This window comes from Hyla sarda, chromosome 1, assembly GCF_029499605.1.
Source record: "Hyla sarda isolate aHylSar1 chromosome 1, aHylSar1.hap1, whole genome shotgun sequence".
Classification (NCBI taxonomy): domain Eukaryota; kingdom Metazoa; phylum Chordata; class Amphibia; order Anura; family Hylidae; genus Hyla; species Hyla sarda.
This window is the reverse complement of record NC_079189.1, coordinates 310,269,746-310,285,333: the sequence shown is the minus strand read 5'-3', so window position 1 is coordinate 310,285,333 and position 15,588 is coordinate 310,269,746. Positions and strand designations below refer to the sequence as shown.

Below are 15,588 nucleotides of genomic sequence, written 5' to 3'. Positions count from 1 at the left end.
CTACCCTTTGTCTCTCGTTATATGCTTTTGGCTCCACTGACCCTATGACTTGAAATTTACAGCTGGACATAAATGTGGAATGCAGTCAGAACTGGGAATGAAGTAATTATAAGGTAACTGTGTTACTTTTATATACAGTGGGGATCAAAAGTTTGAGCACCCCAGGTAAAAATTTGTATTAATGTGCATAAAGAAGCCAAGAAAAGATGGAAAAAATCTCCAAAAGGCATCAAATTACAGATTAGACATCCTTATAATATGTCAACAAAAGTTAGATTTTATTTCCATCATTTACACTTTCAAAATAACAGAAAACAAAAAAATGGCGTCTGCAAAAGTTTGGGCACCCTGCAGAGTTAATATCTTATACTGCCCCCTTTGGCAAGTATCACAGCTTGTAAACGCTTTTTGTAGCAAGGCAAGAGTCTTTCAATTCTTTTTTGAGGTATCTTTGCCCATTCTTCCTTACAAAAGTCTTCCAGTTCTTTGAGATTTCTGGGCTGTCTGTCACGCACTGCTCTTTTAAGGTCTATCCATAGATATTCAATTATGTTGAGGTCAGGAGATTGTTAAGGCCATGGCAAAACCTTCAGTTTACGCCTCTTGATGTAATCCCCTGTGGATTTTGAGGTGTGTTTAGGATCATTATCCATTTGTAGAAGCCATCCTCTCTTTAACTTCATCTTTTTCACAGATGGCATCAAGTTAGCATCCAAAATTTGCTGAAATGTTATTGAATCAATTTTTCCTTCTACTTGTGAGATGTTCCCTGTGCCACTTGCTGCAATACAACCCCAAAGCATGATTGATCCACCCCCATGCTTAACAGTTGGACAGAGGTTCTTTTCATTAAATTCTGTTCCCCTTCTTCTCCAAACGTACCTTTGCTCATTCCGGCCAAAAAGTTAAATTTTAACCTCATTGGTCCACAGAACTTGTTTCCAAAATGCATCAGGCTTGTCTATATGTTAATTTGCAAAGCTAAAAACGCTGATTTTTGTGGTGAGGACGTAGAAGAGGTTTTCTTCTGATGACTCTTCCATGAAGACCATGTTTGTACAAGTATCTCTTTATAGTGGAATAGTGTACCAAAACTCCAGTGTCTGCCAGATCTTTCTGGAGGGATTGTGCAGTCAAACGTGGGTTTTGAATTGTTTTTCTCACAATTCTGCAAGCTGTTTTGTCTGATATTTTTCTTGGTCTTCCATATCTTGCTTTAACTTCCACTGTTCCTGATGACTGCCATTTCTTAATTACATTCCAAACAGAAGATATTGACATCTGAAAACATTTTGCTATCTTCTTATAGCCTTCTCCAGCTTTGTGAGAATCAACTATTTTCAGTTTCAGATTTCTTGACAACTGCTTAGAAGAACCCATGGTGCTGATTGTTGGGGCAAGGTCATATGAGTCTGGGCATTTAAAACCTTTTAAATTGACATCACCTGGTCTTCCCAGATGATGATTGAGAACAATCCATTACACTGGCAGGTCTCAGCTTTGCAAAGGGGACAGTGCATGCTATAGATTCTGCAGGGTGCCCAAACTTTTGCAGACACAATTTTTTTGTTTTCTGTTATTTTGAAAGTGTAAATGATGGAAATAAAATCTAACTTTGGTTGACACATTATAAGAATGTCTAATCTGAGGTCTTTTGGAGATTTTTCCATCTTTCCTTGGCTTCTTTATGCACATTAATACAAATTTTTACCTGGGGTGCCCAAACTTTTGATCCCCACTGTAGATGAATACAGTACATTATGCTGGTACTGTTAGAGTTGCCCCTAAACTTACCTGGGCCAGTGCCAATGTTCCAGTGCACCCTGGTGCCAGTGGTTACTTACCATGATAATGGACATCAGGCAAGATGAGTGTTCTGCAGTTTATTATTTTACCGCCCTAGTTGGCAACAGTTTAGTTTGTAAATAAATGTGAATACTCCTTTAGGATTTGTGAATAGACCTGAAATCAGCTGTACAAGCTTTGTCAAGGCACACAATAACCATTAGGAACAAGAAAATATTTGCAAAAAAAACTGTTGTGCTTACAGATTCTTGTGTGTAACTGCAGCAAATATGTCTACTTAACAATGAGGTGAATAGTGCAACTCTAGAGATAGTTACAGTGTAAGTCTATAGTAATTCTGCCAAATTCCTAAATTGGACACATTCTTTTGCATATCTCGGGAGTGAAAGTTTAAGCAAATATCCACCCGAGCCATCACTGGAGTTGTGCTTTAACTATTCACCTAAGTGGTTAGTAAAGACAAATTGGCAGCAGTTACACACTTAAATCTACGTGCATAGATCTCTATCAGATTTTCATATGTAAGAACTACATACCCTGCTTCGCGAGCCATCAGTGGAGTTCTGCTTTAAGCATTCAATTGATTTGTGTTAATTAGGGATGTCCCAATACCGATACTATCTGTGCCGATACTAGGCATATGCATGGTAATGCGGCCGTCCTCCTGTCAAATGTCCCGCTCTGCTGCCCCGTTCTCCAGTCGGCATCATGGTGTCCCATGGAGGAACATGTGACACACACGTCACTGCACCTCCTCCACTGTGCCCAGTGTAATGCTATGGAGGAAGCAGAGTGATGTATGTGTCACGTGCTCCTCCATAGGACGCCATGATGCAGATGGGAGAATGGGGCAGCAACAACCGACAGAACAGCCGCAAGTGAGCAACTCCCAGGGGCACTACTGAGGCTGTGGTGGTGGGGGCTGCTCTCTACAGGGGGGCACTGTCTACAAGGGAGGCTGTGGTCTACAGGGGGCTGCTGCTAATGTCTGAAACTATCTATACTACCTACAAGGGGATACTACCTACTATTAACCCCTTAATTCCTTGGGGATGGAGGGCGTACCTATACGCCCTCAGCTCGCTCCCTGTCTATAACGCAAGGCGACGCATCATAGCGGGTCGGGCCCGGCCTCTAACAACTGCCGGGACCCGTGGCTAATAGCGTGTGGCATTGATCGTGGTGCCGCACGATATTAACCTTATCTTCCTCCATGCTGCCCGATCGTCGAATGACTGCTCAGTGCCTGAGATCCAGGCATAAGCAGTCAAGCGGCAGAATCATTGATCAATGGTTTCCTATGAGAAAGCATTGATCAATGTAAAAGATCAGTGTGTGCAGTGTTATAGCCCCCTATGGGAGCTATAATATTGCAAAAAAAAAAGTGGGGAAAAAAAAGTGAAGATCATTTAACCCCTTCCCTAATAAAAGTTTGAATCACACCCCTTTTCCCAATAAAAAAAAAAAACTGTGTAAATAAAAATAAACAAACATATGTGGTATAGCTGTGTGCGGAAATGTCCGAATTATAAAACTATATCGTTAATTAAACCGCACGGTCAATGGCGTATGCCCAAAAAAATTCCAAAGTCCAAAATAGCATATTTTTGGTCGCTTTTTATATCATAAAAAAATGAATAAAAAGTGATCAAAAAGTCAGATCAATCAAGTACCACTTAAAACTTCAGATCACGGCGCAAAAAGTGAGCCCTCCTACTGCCCCATATGCAGAAAAATAAAAAGGTTATAGGGGTCAGAAGATGACAATTTTAAACGTATACATTTTCCTGCATGTAGTTATTTTTTTCCAGCAGTACGACAAAATCAAACCTATGTAAGTAGAGTATCATTTTAACCATATGGACCTACAGAATAATGATAAGGTGTCATTTTTACCGAAAAATGTACTGCGTAGAAACGAAAGCCCCCAAAATTTACAAAATGGCATTTTTTGTTCAATTTTGTCACACAATGATTTTTTTTTTCCGTTTTGCTGTAGATTTTTGGGTAAAATGACTGATGGCACTGCAAAGAAGAATTGGTGGCGCAAAAAAAATACAACATCATATGGATTTTTAGCTGCAAAATTTAAAGGGTTATGATTTTTAAAAGGTAAGGAGGAAAAAACTAAAGTGCAAAAACTGGAAAAGCATCCGTCCCCAAGGGGGTTAAAGGGGTATTTAAGGAATTTTTATTTTATTTGACTATGCTACAGGGGCTGTAAAGTTAGTGTAGGCATAATATAGTGTCTGTACCTGTGTGTGACGGTTTTCTCACAATTCTTATGTGATTTTCACTCCAATATTTATTTTTAACAGCATTCAAAATGACTGTTGTCTCAGATTTTTCCCAGCTTGCAATACGGCCGCGACCTGACTCACTAGTCAGCTGATGACAGGGAGACTGCTTCAATGGGTGGAGCGATCACTCTGCAACTAATGCAACAGTTGGAGGCACCCTGATTGAAAACCCCACTCATTTCAATGAACGTAGCTCATTTATGTTTCAATGGGTGGGGTGGCTGATGTGTGGGAGGGAGGAAGATGGAATTGTGGGAATTGTAGTCAAAAAAAGAAAAGTCAAACAGGAAATACCAGTTAGCCACAGTGTTATGGTAATCTGACAACAGCCATTTAGCCTCAAGACAAGCGCAGATCCTTCCTAAGCATGTCCATTACTGTCTGCCAGGTACATACTAAAATCACCTTATGGTGGATAACCCCTTTGACGGGCGATACGGGGGACGGAGCAGCGTGACGTCATGGCGTCGCCCATCGTGACATCACGGCCCGTCCCCTTAATGCAAGTCTATGGGAGGGGGCGTGAAGACTGCCACGCCCCCTCCCATAGACTTGTATTGAAAGGGGCGGACCGTGACGTCACGAGGGGTGGAGCCGTGACATAACGATGCTCCGGCCCCTGTACTGCCCATCATTACGTGCAGAGCGAACTCGCTCTGTGCTGTAATGATAGCGCAGTGCCACAGCGGGGATCCCAGGTGAGCGAGTTTTCATAATTTGCACTCCCTCATCGCTCAGCCCGCATTGATTCCACACAGGGAGCGCTCCGTTGTTTTTTTTTTTTTTTATCTTCTCAACCCTATAACTTTTTTATTTTTCCGCATATGGGCCAGTATGAGGGATAATTTTTTGCGCCGTGATCTGAAGTTTTTATTGGTACAATTTATATTGATCTGACTTTTTGATCACTTTTTATAAATTTTTTCATGATATAAAAAGAAACAAAAAATACGCTATTTTAGACTTTGGAATTTTATTGCGCATACGCGGTTTAATTAACGATATATTTTCCGCACGTGGAGATACCACATATGTTTATTTTTATTTACACAGTTTTTTTTAAATGGGAAAAGGTGGGTGATTCTTACTTTTATTAAGGAAGGTGTTAAATGATCTTTATTAACTTTTTTTTTTTTATACTTTTTTTTGTAGTGTTATAGCCCCCTCTGGTGGCTATTTCACTGCACATACCAATCTCATACACAGATCATTGCCGTGCATTGATATGGCAAAGATCAGTGTAATCGGCGGTCGATTGCTCAAGCCTGGATCTCAGGCTTGGAGCAATCAATCGCAGATCGGATGCGACTCAGGCAGGTGAGGGGACCTCTGCTCGCGTTCTAGCTGATCGGACATCGCGATTTCACCGCGATGGACCTGATCAGCCCGACTGAGCTGCCGGGAAGCTTTTACTTTCATTTTAGATGCAACGATCAACTTTGATTGCCGCGTCTAAAGGGTTAATACGGCGCGGTACAAAAATCGGTGCCGCACGCTATTAGCCTAGGGTCTCGGCAGTCATTAGCCACCGGGACCGATCCGGTATGACGCGGGGTCACAGCATAACCCCGTGTTTTATACAATGACCGGGCGCAGAGCGTACAGGTACGCCCTGCGTCCTTAAAGGCAATCTTACAGTCACCTGCACTACCTTGAATTTATAGGTAGATAGTGCAGATGCCCAGTTTCTACCGTCGCTCACCATGTGAACATCAGCGCAATCGCTCTGGAGACATCGGTCTCGCCGCCAATGCAAATTCCCTGTTCTACCCAATGGAGAAGAGAGAAATCATTGCTCATACTACAGCAGCCACCTTCATTGCACACAACAAGGAACCCACATATCTGCACGGTAAAAGGCGTCATAAACCGGGTCACCCTGGTGTCAGATTCCCTTTGAAAAAATTAAGTACTCATAATTGGTATCGGCGAATACTAGAATTAAAGTATCGGTACTCATACTCTGTCTTAAAAAAATGGTATTGGGACATCCCTAGTCTTAATAATTGTAGTGAATGTAGATCACAGAGAGATCTGTTTTCACTTCTACATTAAGTAAAAGGTTTATGTCCAGAAACTAGACTAAAATAATCAACTGTTGTTGCACTAAGAAAAAAAAAAATAATAAAGTCCAGCGGCAGGAGCTGTGACGTAAAAGTGGACACAGAGGCAATAGGCAGTTTCAATGTAACTCAATAGCTAAGAATGTTTATCTGTAAAAAAATAAAGTTTTCCTGCAGATAAATACCAGGCGCATGCATCAAATTACCTGGTTATCTTTGGTGAGATGTTTGTTTTTTGGCAAACTTATTACTATTTCTACTTTGGAATATTCTAACACTGGGCAAAAAAAGATTGGGCAGATTGCTCTTACAATCATATCATCTTGTCAGTAATAATATTTATATTACGTTTAGCACCAAAAACATCACATTAAATGCAAGTTTGGAAGATTTTCAGATTACTCCTAAATTAATAAAATGTACGGTATACCAGAGGAAAAAAATAACCCACAAAAATAGCTATTCCACAGCGTAAATGGATTACATATTTTTTCTTAAAAAAATACAAATATTTTCTTAGAATTAGCAATCAGCTCATGATTTTACACTATATGTTTTTACAATATTAAATAATTACATTTTCTTTATTTACATAAGAATGTGGATACTTTGTCATATATTACTTTATATTTGTCTTACAGTATGAGAATTTTACACATTTTATACAACAAAGAAACCGATGAATTATTTAAGCCTTAAATTGTTTATATAAATTCATGGGAACCTCAGGTTATACGCAGAATTTTTTAGGCATTCATTCTGATTTAGGAATACATTTAATATCCCATACAGTGGCTATTTTTTATTAAAGGGGTACTCCACTGGCCAGCGTTTGTAACATTTAGTTCCGGACGCTGAGCATGTGCTGCAGCGGACGGTCACGCCCCCATGTGATGTCACGCCCCAGCCCCCTCAATGCAAGTCTAAGGGAGGAGGCATGAGGTAAAGAGGGGGTGTTGCAGACCCCCGCAGCGTGCACAGTGTTCGGAACTAAATGTTTCAAATGCTGGCCAGTGGAGTACCCCTTTAAAGATACTTTTTTTTTAAAAGATACTACTAATTTTTAAAAGACATACCGGTATATCTTTGGCAAAATAAAAAAAAAACAGAAGAAATGGTCAATAATGTGTCAAGTAAGTGAAAAGTAACACCAAACTAGTAAGGGACACCCTGACATGATCATACCACACTAATTCATTTGTCTTCTGTTATTTCATCAGTTACTTTTGATAAGCATGTACTCAAATACAAGATTCTTGTAAGCAGAATCCATGCAGGAGTGGGCACAAACAAGATCACGAATGCACCACTAAATACAGGCTTTAAATACTGTATTTAGTCTCACTTTTTGGCCCAAACACAATAAAAGAAAAATGCTAGCTGATGACATGATTTAAGTATAACCACCTGATCACTTAGTAACAGATAAAAAGCAGATAAACAAATATGTAAGAAGCTTTTCCAAAATAATGAATGTTTCCAATATAAAGTATAATGTTTCAAATATAAACACTGGAAACGTGGTTAAAGGGGTATTCCGGCTTTAGACATTTTATCCCCTATCCTTTTGGAGCCCACCCCTGGGACCCCCGCAATCTCCCTGCAGCACCCGCATTACATCACGTGTTAAGTCACGTCTCCAGTCCCGAAAACTTCCGGTTTCCAAGCCTGGAGACGCAGCTCTCACATAATGCGGGTGGCTGCAGGGAGATCATGGGGGTCCCAGGGGCGGGCGCCTCACTATCAGACATCTTATCCCCTATCCTTTGGATAGGGGATAAAATGTCTAAAGTCAGAATACCCCTTTAATGCAGGAACTTTGGTCTGACTCTTCTCTAGGTAGTAAAAGAATAAAATACAAATTATGTTTCTGCAGCATTCCCAGTACAAAGTACTGTAATAACCCTAACATCAACTGTCTACACAAACAACACATCCTTTCATGCATTTTAACACTTTACATTATAAACATATAGAAACAGCATTTGCATCTATAAAACTCATCTAATTTACCTCTGCAAATGTAGTAAACATACACTTACTAGTTTAATATTCATAGCCAAAATACCACATACATTTAGGTAAACACCTATAGAAGTCCCACTTATTGGAGATTTAGTATGACAGCACTTGGATATTAGTACACAGACACTATACAGTAAATTGTTACCAGCACAATTACATAACAAAGTCATACAAACTTTACTTTGGTAAAACCTGATCACTGGGGTTAAATTAATAGTTGTCTAAACAATCTACAGCTGCAGAATCCTATTTAGTTAACAAGCAAACAAATATATTTAACCATTGGAAATATTTAAATACTTACTTTAAACTTCATGGGGACTTAAAGGAAACCGGCCATCACTTGCGAGCAGCTTAAAGCACGAGTGATTGGGGTGGTCCTCATGTCTACTTCCCGCTCAACAGTCATGATTCATAGATCTCTACCTCTTTAGGTATAGGCAGAGATCTGTCCATTAAAACCAGTTGAGTGGGGAGAAGCCACCAGGGACCACCACAATGACTCGTGGCTCAGGTGGCAATAAAGGGAGGACAGGTCCCTTCTAAACCATAGATGCTTTCAAATACTTAGATATTATGTAGACTTTGGTGAAGCAGACTTAAGTTTTTCCTGCACTACCTAAATTTAACTATAGTAATAAAACTAAGCCTCCCTTTTTCAGGGAGAAATTAAACTCAAATATCTAGAACGCTCTGCTCATTATATTTATATTACCACACATAGAAAAATGAATCTTCTAAAGAAAGTGGATAGTGCTTTAAATACAGTACAGAAAACATATGGGATCTGCTTGTATATGCTTATTAACATAATGGCCAGTTACGGTAACCTTCTAACATGGTTCTTACGTCAAGTATTTGGGCACAGAGGAAGGAACCTAAAATAATTTATCTTTGATAGAGCCAGGCATAACCGCAACGGTAAATAATAACACTGCACCCTTACAGCCATGTTGTAGCATGCAGAAGCTACTTGTTAACCCTTTACAAAGGTTGGATAATATCTACATTATGTATACAAGCCCAAAGCCCTGATTATTTTATTCCGAAAACGGGCACTGGAAGCCTCAGGGAATGCATTCATGCAACACAATGAAAGTATACTTTGGGAGCAGAATTCAGTATCAATATCCCTCAGAAGGCTATTTTTGGGACTCAGGTCCTCTAGCGCCTGAAGTCTGCACAGCAGTGTTTTACTGAGAAGCTCTCGTGCGGACATTTGCTCTTAGCTTCCATTGTCATTAGAGAGTGTAACAGGGTCTCCTTTTGACTCTTTGGAGCTTGATGAGGTTTTCTTTTGCTTCTGCTTAGATTTCTTTAGCATGTGAACCTAAGACAATATATAAATAAGACAAATGTTTAGATACACTAAATCTAATATATAAATTATAAGTAGATGCCAACTATGACATCATAGAAGAGCTCATTTAGCAGCCAGAAAGACATGGATAAGTAATACATTACTGTAATACATTACAAAGCCAACGTCATTTAGGAGACAAAGCAGTAACACTTGGAAGATGCTCATATACAAAACAGTCCTAAAATGCACGTCAATTTAGTTTAGTTCACTTCTACTATGAGCACAAGTTAGAATCAAAACAATGGTGTGAAAAAAAGAAAATTTTTTTATATTTATTTATTTAAACCACAAGGTATATTGTTCAAAAGAAATTTCATTCAAGTCTCTCCTATAACTAATCTTTAACCCCATAACGACAATGGACGTAAATGTACGTCATGGTGCCGTGGTACTTAACGCACCATGACGTACATTTACGTGCCGCCATGCTCGCGCCATGAGCGGCAGGTCCTGGCTGCTATCACCAGCCAGTGACCCGCCGGTAATGGCGAACATCCGCGATCGCGCGGATGTCCGCCATTAACCCCTCAGATGCCGTGATCAATACAGATCACGCCATCTGCGGCAGTGCGATACCTTGAATGGATGATCGGATCGCCCACAGTGCTGCCTCCCGGGATCTTCTGCTCTGGTCTGAGATCATTTTACCCCCAAAAAAGCATTAAAAAAATTAATACACATATTTTGTATTGCCGCATGCGTAAAAGTCTGAACTATTAAAATATATTGTTAATTATCCTGTACGTTGAACAGCGTAAATGTAAAAAATAAAAAAAGTCTAAAATTTATGCTTTTTTGTCACATTTTATTCAAAAGAAAAATTTATAAAAAATTTATAAAAAGTTAAACCTAAGCAAAAGTTGGACTGATAAAAACTACAGATCATGGTGCAAAAAATGAGCCTTCATACCACCCCATATACGGAAAAATTAGAAAGTTATATGTGGTCAAAATAGGACTATTTCAAACATAATAATTTTGTTAAAATGGTTTGAGATTTTTTTTTAAGCGATACAATTATAGAAAAGCATATAACATGGGTATCATTTTAATCATATTGACCCACAGAATAAAGAAAACATGTAATTTTTTCAATTTTCCCACATAAATAATATATTTGTTTGGTTGTGCAGTACATTTTATGGTAAAATAAGTGATGTCATTACAAAGTACAATTGGTGACGCAAAAAACAAGCCCTCATATGGGTCTGTGGATGGAAATATATAACAGATATGATTTTATGAAGGTGAGGAGAAAAAAACGGAAATGCAGAAATAAAATTGGCCTGGTCCTTAAGTCCAAATGGGCCTGGTCCTTAACCCCTTAAGGACCCTTGACGTACGTTTACGTCATTACACCCTGGTACTTAAGGACCCATAACGTACGCATACGTAATGGAGAATTCCGGTCCCTGTCGCGCGAGGATCGGACCGGGATGCCTTCTGAAATCATTCAGCAGGCATCCTGTGCAAATGCCCAGGGGGGTCATCAGACCCCCCCATGTCGGCGATCTTAGCAAATCGCAAGTGAATTCACACTTGTGATTTGCGCGATTCCGGGTCATACGGGTCTATGGTGACCCGTAAAAAGGAGATTTTTGTACTAACCGTAAAATCTTTTTCTCGTAGCTCTCATTGGGGGACACCTCACTGATGGGTATATGCTCTTGCCACTAGGAGGCGCTGACAATAGGTAAAAAAAAAGTCGCCTCCTCCCTGGGAGGATATACCCGCCCACCTGCAGTGAGAAGCAGTTTTGTCGCAAGCAGTAGGAGAAGCCAACAAGAAATACGTCTGAAGGACCCTAGAAAGGAATCTCGGAGAAACAACTCAAGAACCGGAAAGAACCATCTGGAAAAAAGAAGAAAAGGGTGGGTGCGGTGTCCCCCAATGAGAGCTACGAGAAAGAGATTTTACGGTGAGTACAATAATCTCCTTTTCTCTTGCGCTTCTCATTGGGGGACACCTTACTGATGGGATGTACCAAAGCAGTCCCCTAGGGTGGGAAAAGTACAACCACCAGAGAAGAAGGAATCAGTCCCAGGACTGAACTCACGTGACCACGGAGCCTGTGGACGAGCTCCCAGGTCGGAGACAAACTAAAGCTGGAAAGTGAGCTCCCGGAAGATTGCCCGTTCAAGAAGATGAACTAGGACCCCAAAGAAAAGGCCGACCTCTGCGGGGACCAGACAAGGAATGGAATATGTCAGGGTCACCTGGAAAACGAAGACCCCAGAAGAGTAAGGAAAAACAGACTTACGCGAAAAGCTACCGGACGACCACTTCCATGTAAAAACAGGAAGAAGAGAAAGAGTGCAGTAGAGAAAAAGCCGCCCGCCTGATGGGCTAGCGGTGGAATCTGAGGCGAAACAGAACACATGCCCAAGATCGGAACCAGCACCAAGGTACAACTGAAAGAGCGACCTGAAAAGAAGGTATGTCACAACATCCAAGGACAGGGTCTAAGCCAAAGACCAACAATTCATAGACCCTGTGGACCAGAGCCCTCTGAAAAAACATCTCGCCAGAATGGGAACTAGGACTCCCAGGGTCTGGGCGCAGTAAGGAGTGCGCCAGAGGACAAAGGTGTCAGTGCGGTAGAACTGACACCGACAAAAAAAGAAAAAGGGAAGAAGAACTAACCCTTCCATGGAGACTGCACAAATTCCTCCAACAGAGGAGAGAGTCCAGAGCAGCAGTAAACAACCAAAAAGGTGGAAGAGAATCAGGCCGCCTAGGTGGCCGGCAAGCCCAGACAGTAAGAAACTCAACAGCATAGAGGGAAAAACAAGGGTGAGCAAATTTGGGAAGAAAAACACCAGTAAAGACCAATGCCAAGCACCCCGATCCCCCCCCCCCCCCCCATGGAAAGGGGAATGGAAAGTGCGCTAGGCCCAGCAGCAAAAGGGAAAAGCAGCCCCATGGCAATGGGACCAGTGCTGGGTGGACAGAGCCCCCACACCTCGGAGATAGTCCAACGCCGTCTCGAGGGGCCACCAGGAGTCCCCAGAGGGATCGGAAGCCTACACAATGGAGCTGGGCAGAAAACACAAGACAATCCAGATGGAGAAGCAGGCAATAGAGTAGGTGCACCCGGACAGAAAGCCCTGGAAAAAACGCCTGTAGGCATAGGGAGAGGTTGAACTGACTGTCGCCCCGCTGACCCCATGGGAGAAAAGAAGTGGTCAATCACCACAGGACCGTGGAAGTAAAAGCACAGGAAAACCCGAGGCTTACCCCACCCTCTCGAAGTCTTCGACCAGCTAGTGCCATCTGCCTTTTGCCAACATGGCGAACAGGGGTGAATGGGGGACCCGGACCCAGGGTACACCGCCAGGCACTGGTTGTTGGCGAGGAGGGGTTAATGGGTCATTCCCATTCCAATGCACCGTGCCCCTAGCTCGCATGTGGGGTGATCAGGCAGCGCCATGCTCCTGTCGCCCCATGCTAAAACAAAAATAAAAAAGGAGAGAAAAAACAAAATTTCAAGCCTTAAGCTAGGAAAATAACAAAGAGAAAAAAAGACAAGGTCTGCGGAGCCCCGCAGACCCATGTCTGGCCTCCTAACTGACACTAGTTAAAACTGATTCTCACTGCAGGTGGGCAGGTTTATCCTGCCAGGGAGGAGCCGACTTTTTTTTCCTAATGTCAGCGCCTCCTAGTGGCAAGAGCATATACCCATCAGTAAGGTGTCCGCCAATGAGAAGCTCAAGAGAAATAAGGGGGATCGGGGTTGTCCGAGACACCTACGATCTCCCTTAAGGAATAGGAGCGAGGTGGCAGAGGTGCCACCCCTCCTATCCCTGCCCACCCACAATAGGCGGGGCAGAACAAGGAAACAGACAGAGGACCGGCACCGAAGATCCACTTACCGATCTGGCGATGGGGATCGGCATGCAGCGATTTCGTGCGGCTGGCTCCCTGGATCCTACGGAAGTCGATGAGTTGCCTAGCAACATCTTGAGGGCTACAGTTTGAGACCACTATACAGGGGTCTCTAAACTGTAGCCCTCCAGATGTTGCAAAACTACAACCCAGCATGCCCAGACAGCTATTTTCTGTGTGGGCATGCTGGGATTTGCAGTTTTGCAACAGCTGGAGGGCTACAGTTTGGAGATCACTTTGCAGTGGTCTCTAAACTGTGGCCCTCTAGATCTTGCAAAACTGCAAATCCCAGCATGCCCAAACAGCAAACAGCTGTCTCGGCATGCTAGGAGTTGTAGTTGCGTACCTACAGCTGTTGCATAACTACATCTCCCAGCATACACTTCGGCGATCAGTACATGCTGGGAGTTGTAGTTTTGCAAAAGCTGGAGGCACACTGGTTGGAAAATACTGAGTTAGGTAACAGAACCTAACTGAAGGTTTTCCAACCAGTGTGCCTCCAGCTGTTGCAAAAGTACAACTCCTAGCATGCATGGTCTGAAAGTTGGGAGTTCTAGTTTAGAAACAGCTGGAGGTTTGCCCCCCCCATATGTAAATGTACAGGGTAGATTCACACTGGTGGGTTTACAGTAAGTTTCCTGCTTGAAGTTTTTCGCCGCAGCACAAAGTCCTAGCAGGAAACTCACCGTAATTGCCAGCTTGTGTGAATGTACGCTAAAAACACTACACTACACTAACACATTACAATGTCCCACCCACAATAAAAATGAAAAACGTATTGAATGGCAGTGTTTCCAACTGGAGCCTCCAGCTGTTGCAAAACAACAACTCCCAGCATTTCCGGACAGCCACTGACTGTCCAGGCATGCTGAGAGTTTAGCAACAGCTGGAGGCACCCTGTTTGGGAATCACTGGCATAGAATACCCCTATGTCCACCCCTATGCAATCCCTAATTTAGTCCTCAAGGCGCTCTCTCACTTTGGAGCCCTGTCCTATTTCAAGGAAACAGTTTAGGGTCACATATGGGGTATTTCCATACTCGGGATAAATTGCACTACAAGTTTTGGGGAGCTTTTTCTCCTTTTACCCCTTATGAAAAGGAAAAGTTGGGGGCTAAACCAGCCTGTTAGTATAAAAGAAATTACATTTTTTACACTAACATGCTGGTGTTGCCCCATACTTTTTATTTTCACTAGCGGTAAAAGGAAGAAAAGACCCCCAAAATTTGTAACGCGATTTCTCCTGAGTACGGAAATACCTCATATGTGGGTGTAAAATGTTCTGCGGGCGCACAACAAGGCTCAGGAGTGAGAGCGCACCATGTACATTTGAGGTCTAAATTGGTGATTTGCACAGGGGTGGCTGATTTTACAGCGGTTCTGACATAAACGCTAAAAAATTTATACCCACATGTGACCCCATTTTGGAAACTACACCCCTCACGGAACGTAACAATTGGTATAGTGAGCCTTAACACCCCACAGGACAAATTTTCGTTAAAGTTGGATGGGAAAATGAAAAAAATATTTTTTTCACTAAAAAGCTGGTGTTACCCAAAATTTTTCATTTTCACAAGGGAAAATAGGAAAAAGCGCCCCCCAAAATTTGTAACCTCATTTCTTCTGAGTAAGAACATACCCCATGTGTGGATTTATAGTGCGCTGCGGGCAAACTACAATGCTCAGAAGAGAAGGTGCGCCATTGGGCTTTTGAAGAGAAAATTTGTCCGAAATTGAAGGCCACGTGTGTTTACAAAGCCCTTCTGGTGCCAGAACAAAAGATCCAAAGATCTGTCAAATGCCAGTGGGGTGTAAATACTCACTGCACCCCTTATTAAATTCTGTGAGGGGTGTAGTTTCCAAAATGGGGTCACATGTGGGCGGGGGGGGGGTTCACATTTGGGGGGCATTTTCTCCTATTACCCCTTGTAAAAATGTAAAATTTGGGGAAAAAACTTTTTTTTTCATTTACACATCCAACTTTAACAAAAAGATGTCAAACACCTGTGGGGTGTACTCACTGTACCCCCCTTGTTATGTTCCTTGAGGCGTGTAGTTTCCAAAATAGTATGCGATGTAGGGTTTTTTTTTTTTTTTTTTGCTGTTCTGGCACCATAGGGGCTTCTTAACCCCTTACAGGAGTAGT

General features: G+C 42.1%; 1 protein-coding gene and 1 long non-coding RNA gene across 3 annotated transcripts in view; one reads left to right on the top strand and one right to left on the bottom strand.

Annotated features, from left to right (window-relative positions):
* Positions 1–4,675: 4,675 nt before the first annotated feature.
* On the top strand, positions 4,676–7,529 carry LOC130271634 (uncharacterized). The gene is made up of 2 exons (XR_008843569.1): positions 4,676–6,982; positions 7,202–7,529. It is a non-coding gene; the product is annotated as an uncharacterized LOC130271634 (long non-coding RNA).
* Positions 7,530–7,664: 135 nt separating this feature from the next.
* The window catches only part of DGKQ (diacylglycerol kinase theta), a 200,338-nt gene continuing 192,414 nt past the window's right edge, over positions 7,665–15,588 (bottom strand). For both annotated transcript variants that reach the window (XM_056518257.1, XM_056518256.1), the window contains one exon: positions 7,665–9,524. In XM_056518257.1, coding sequence (XP_056374232.1) covers positions 9,420–9,524 — 105 coding nt within the window. In that variant the 3' untranslated portion in view covers positions 7,665–9,419. The remainder of the gene's footprint in view (positions 9,525–15,588) is intronic.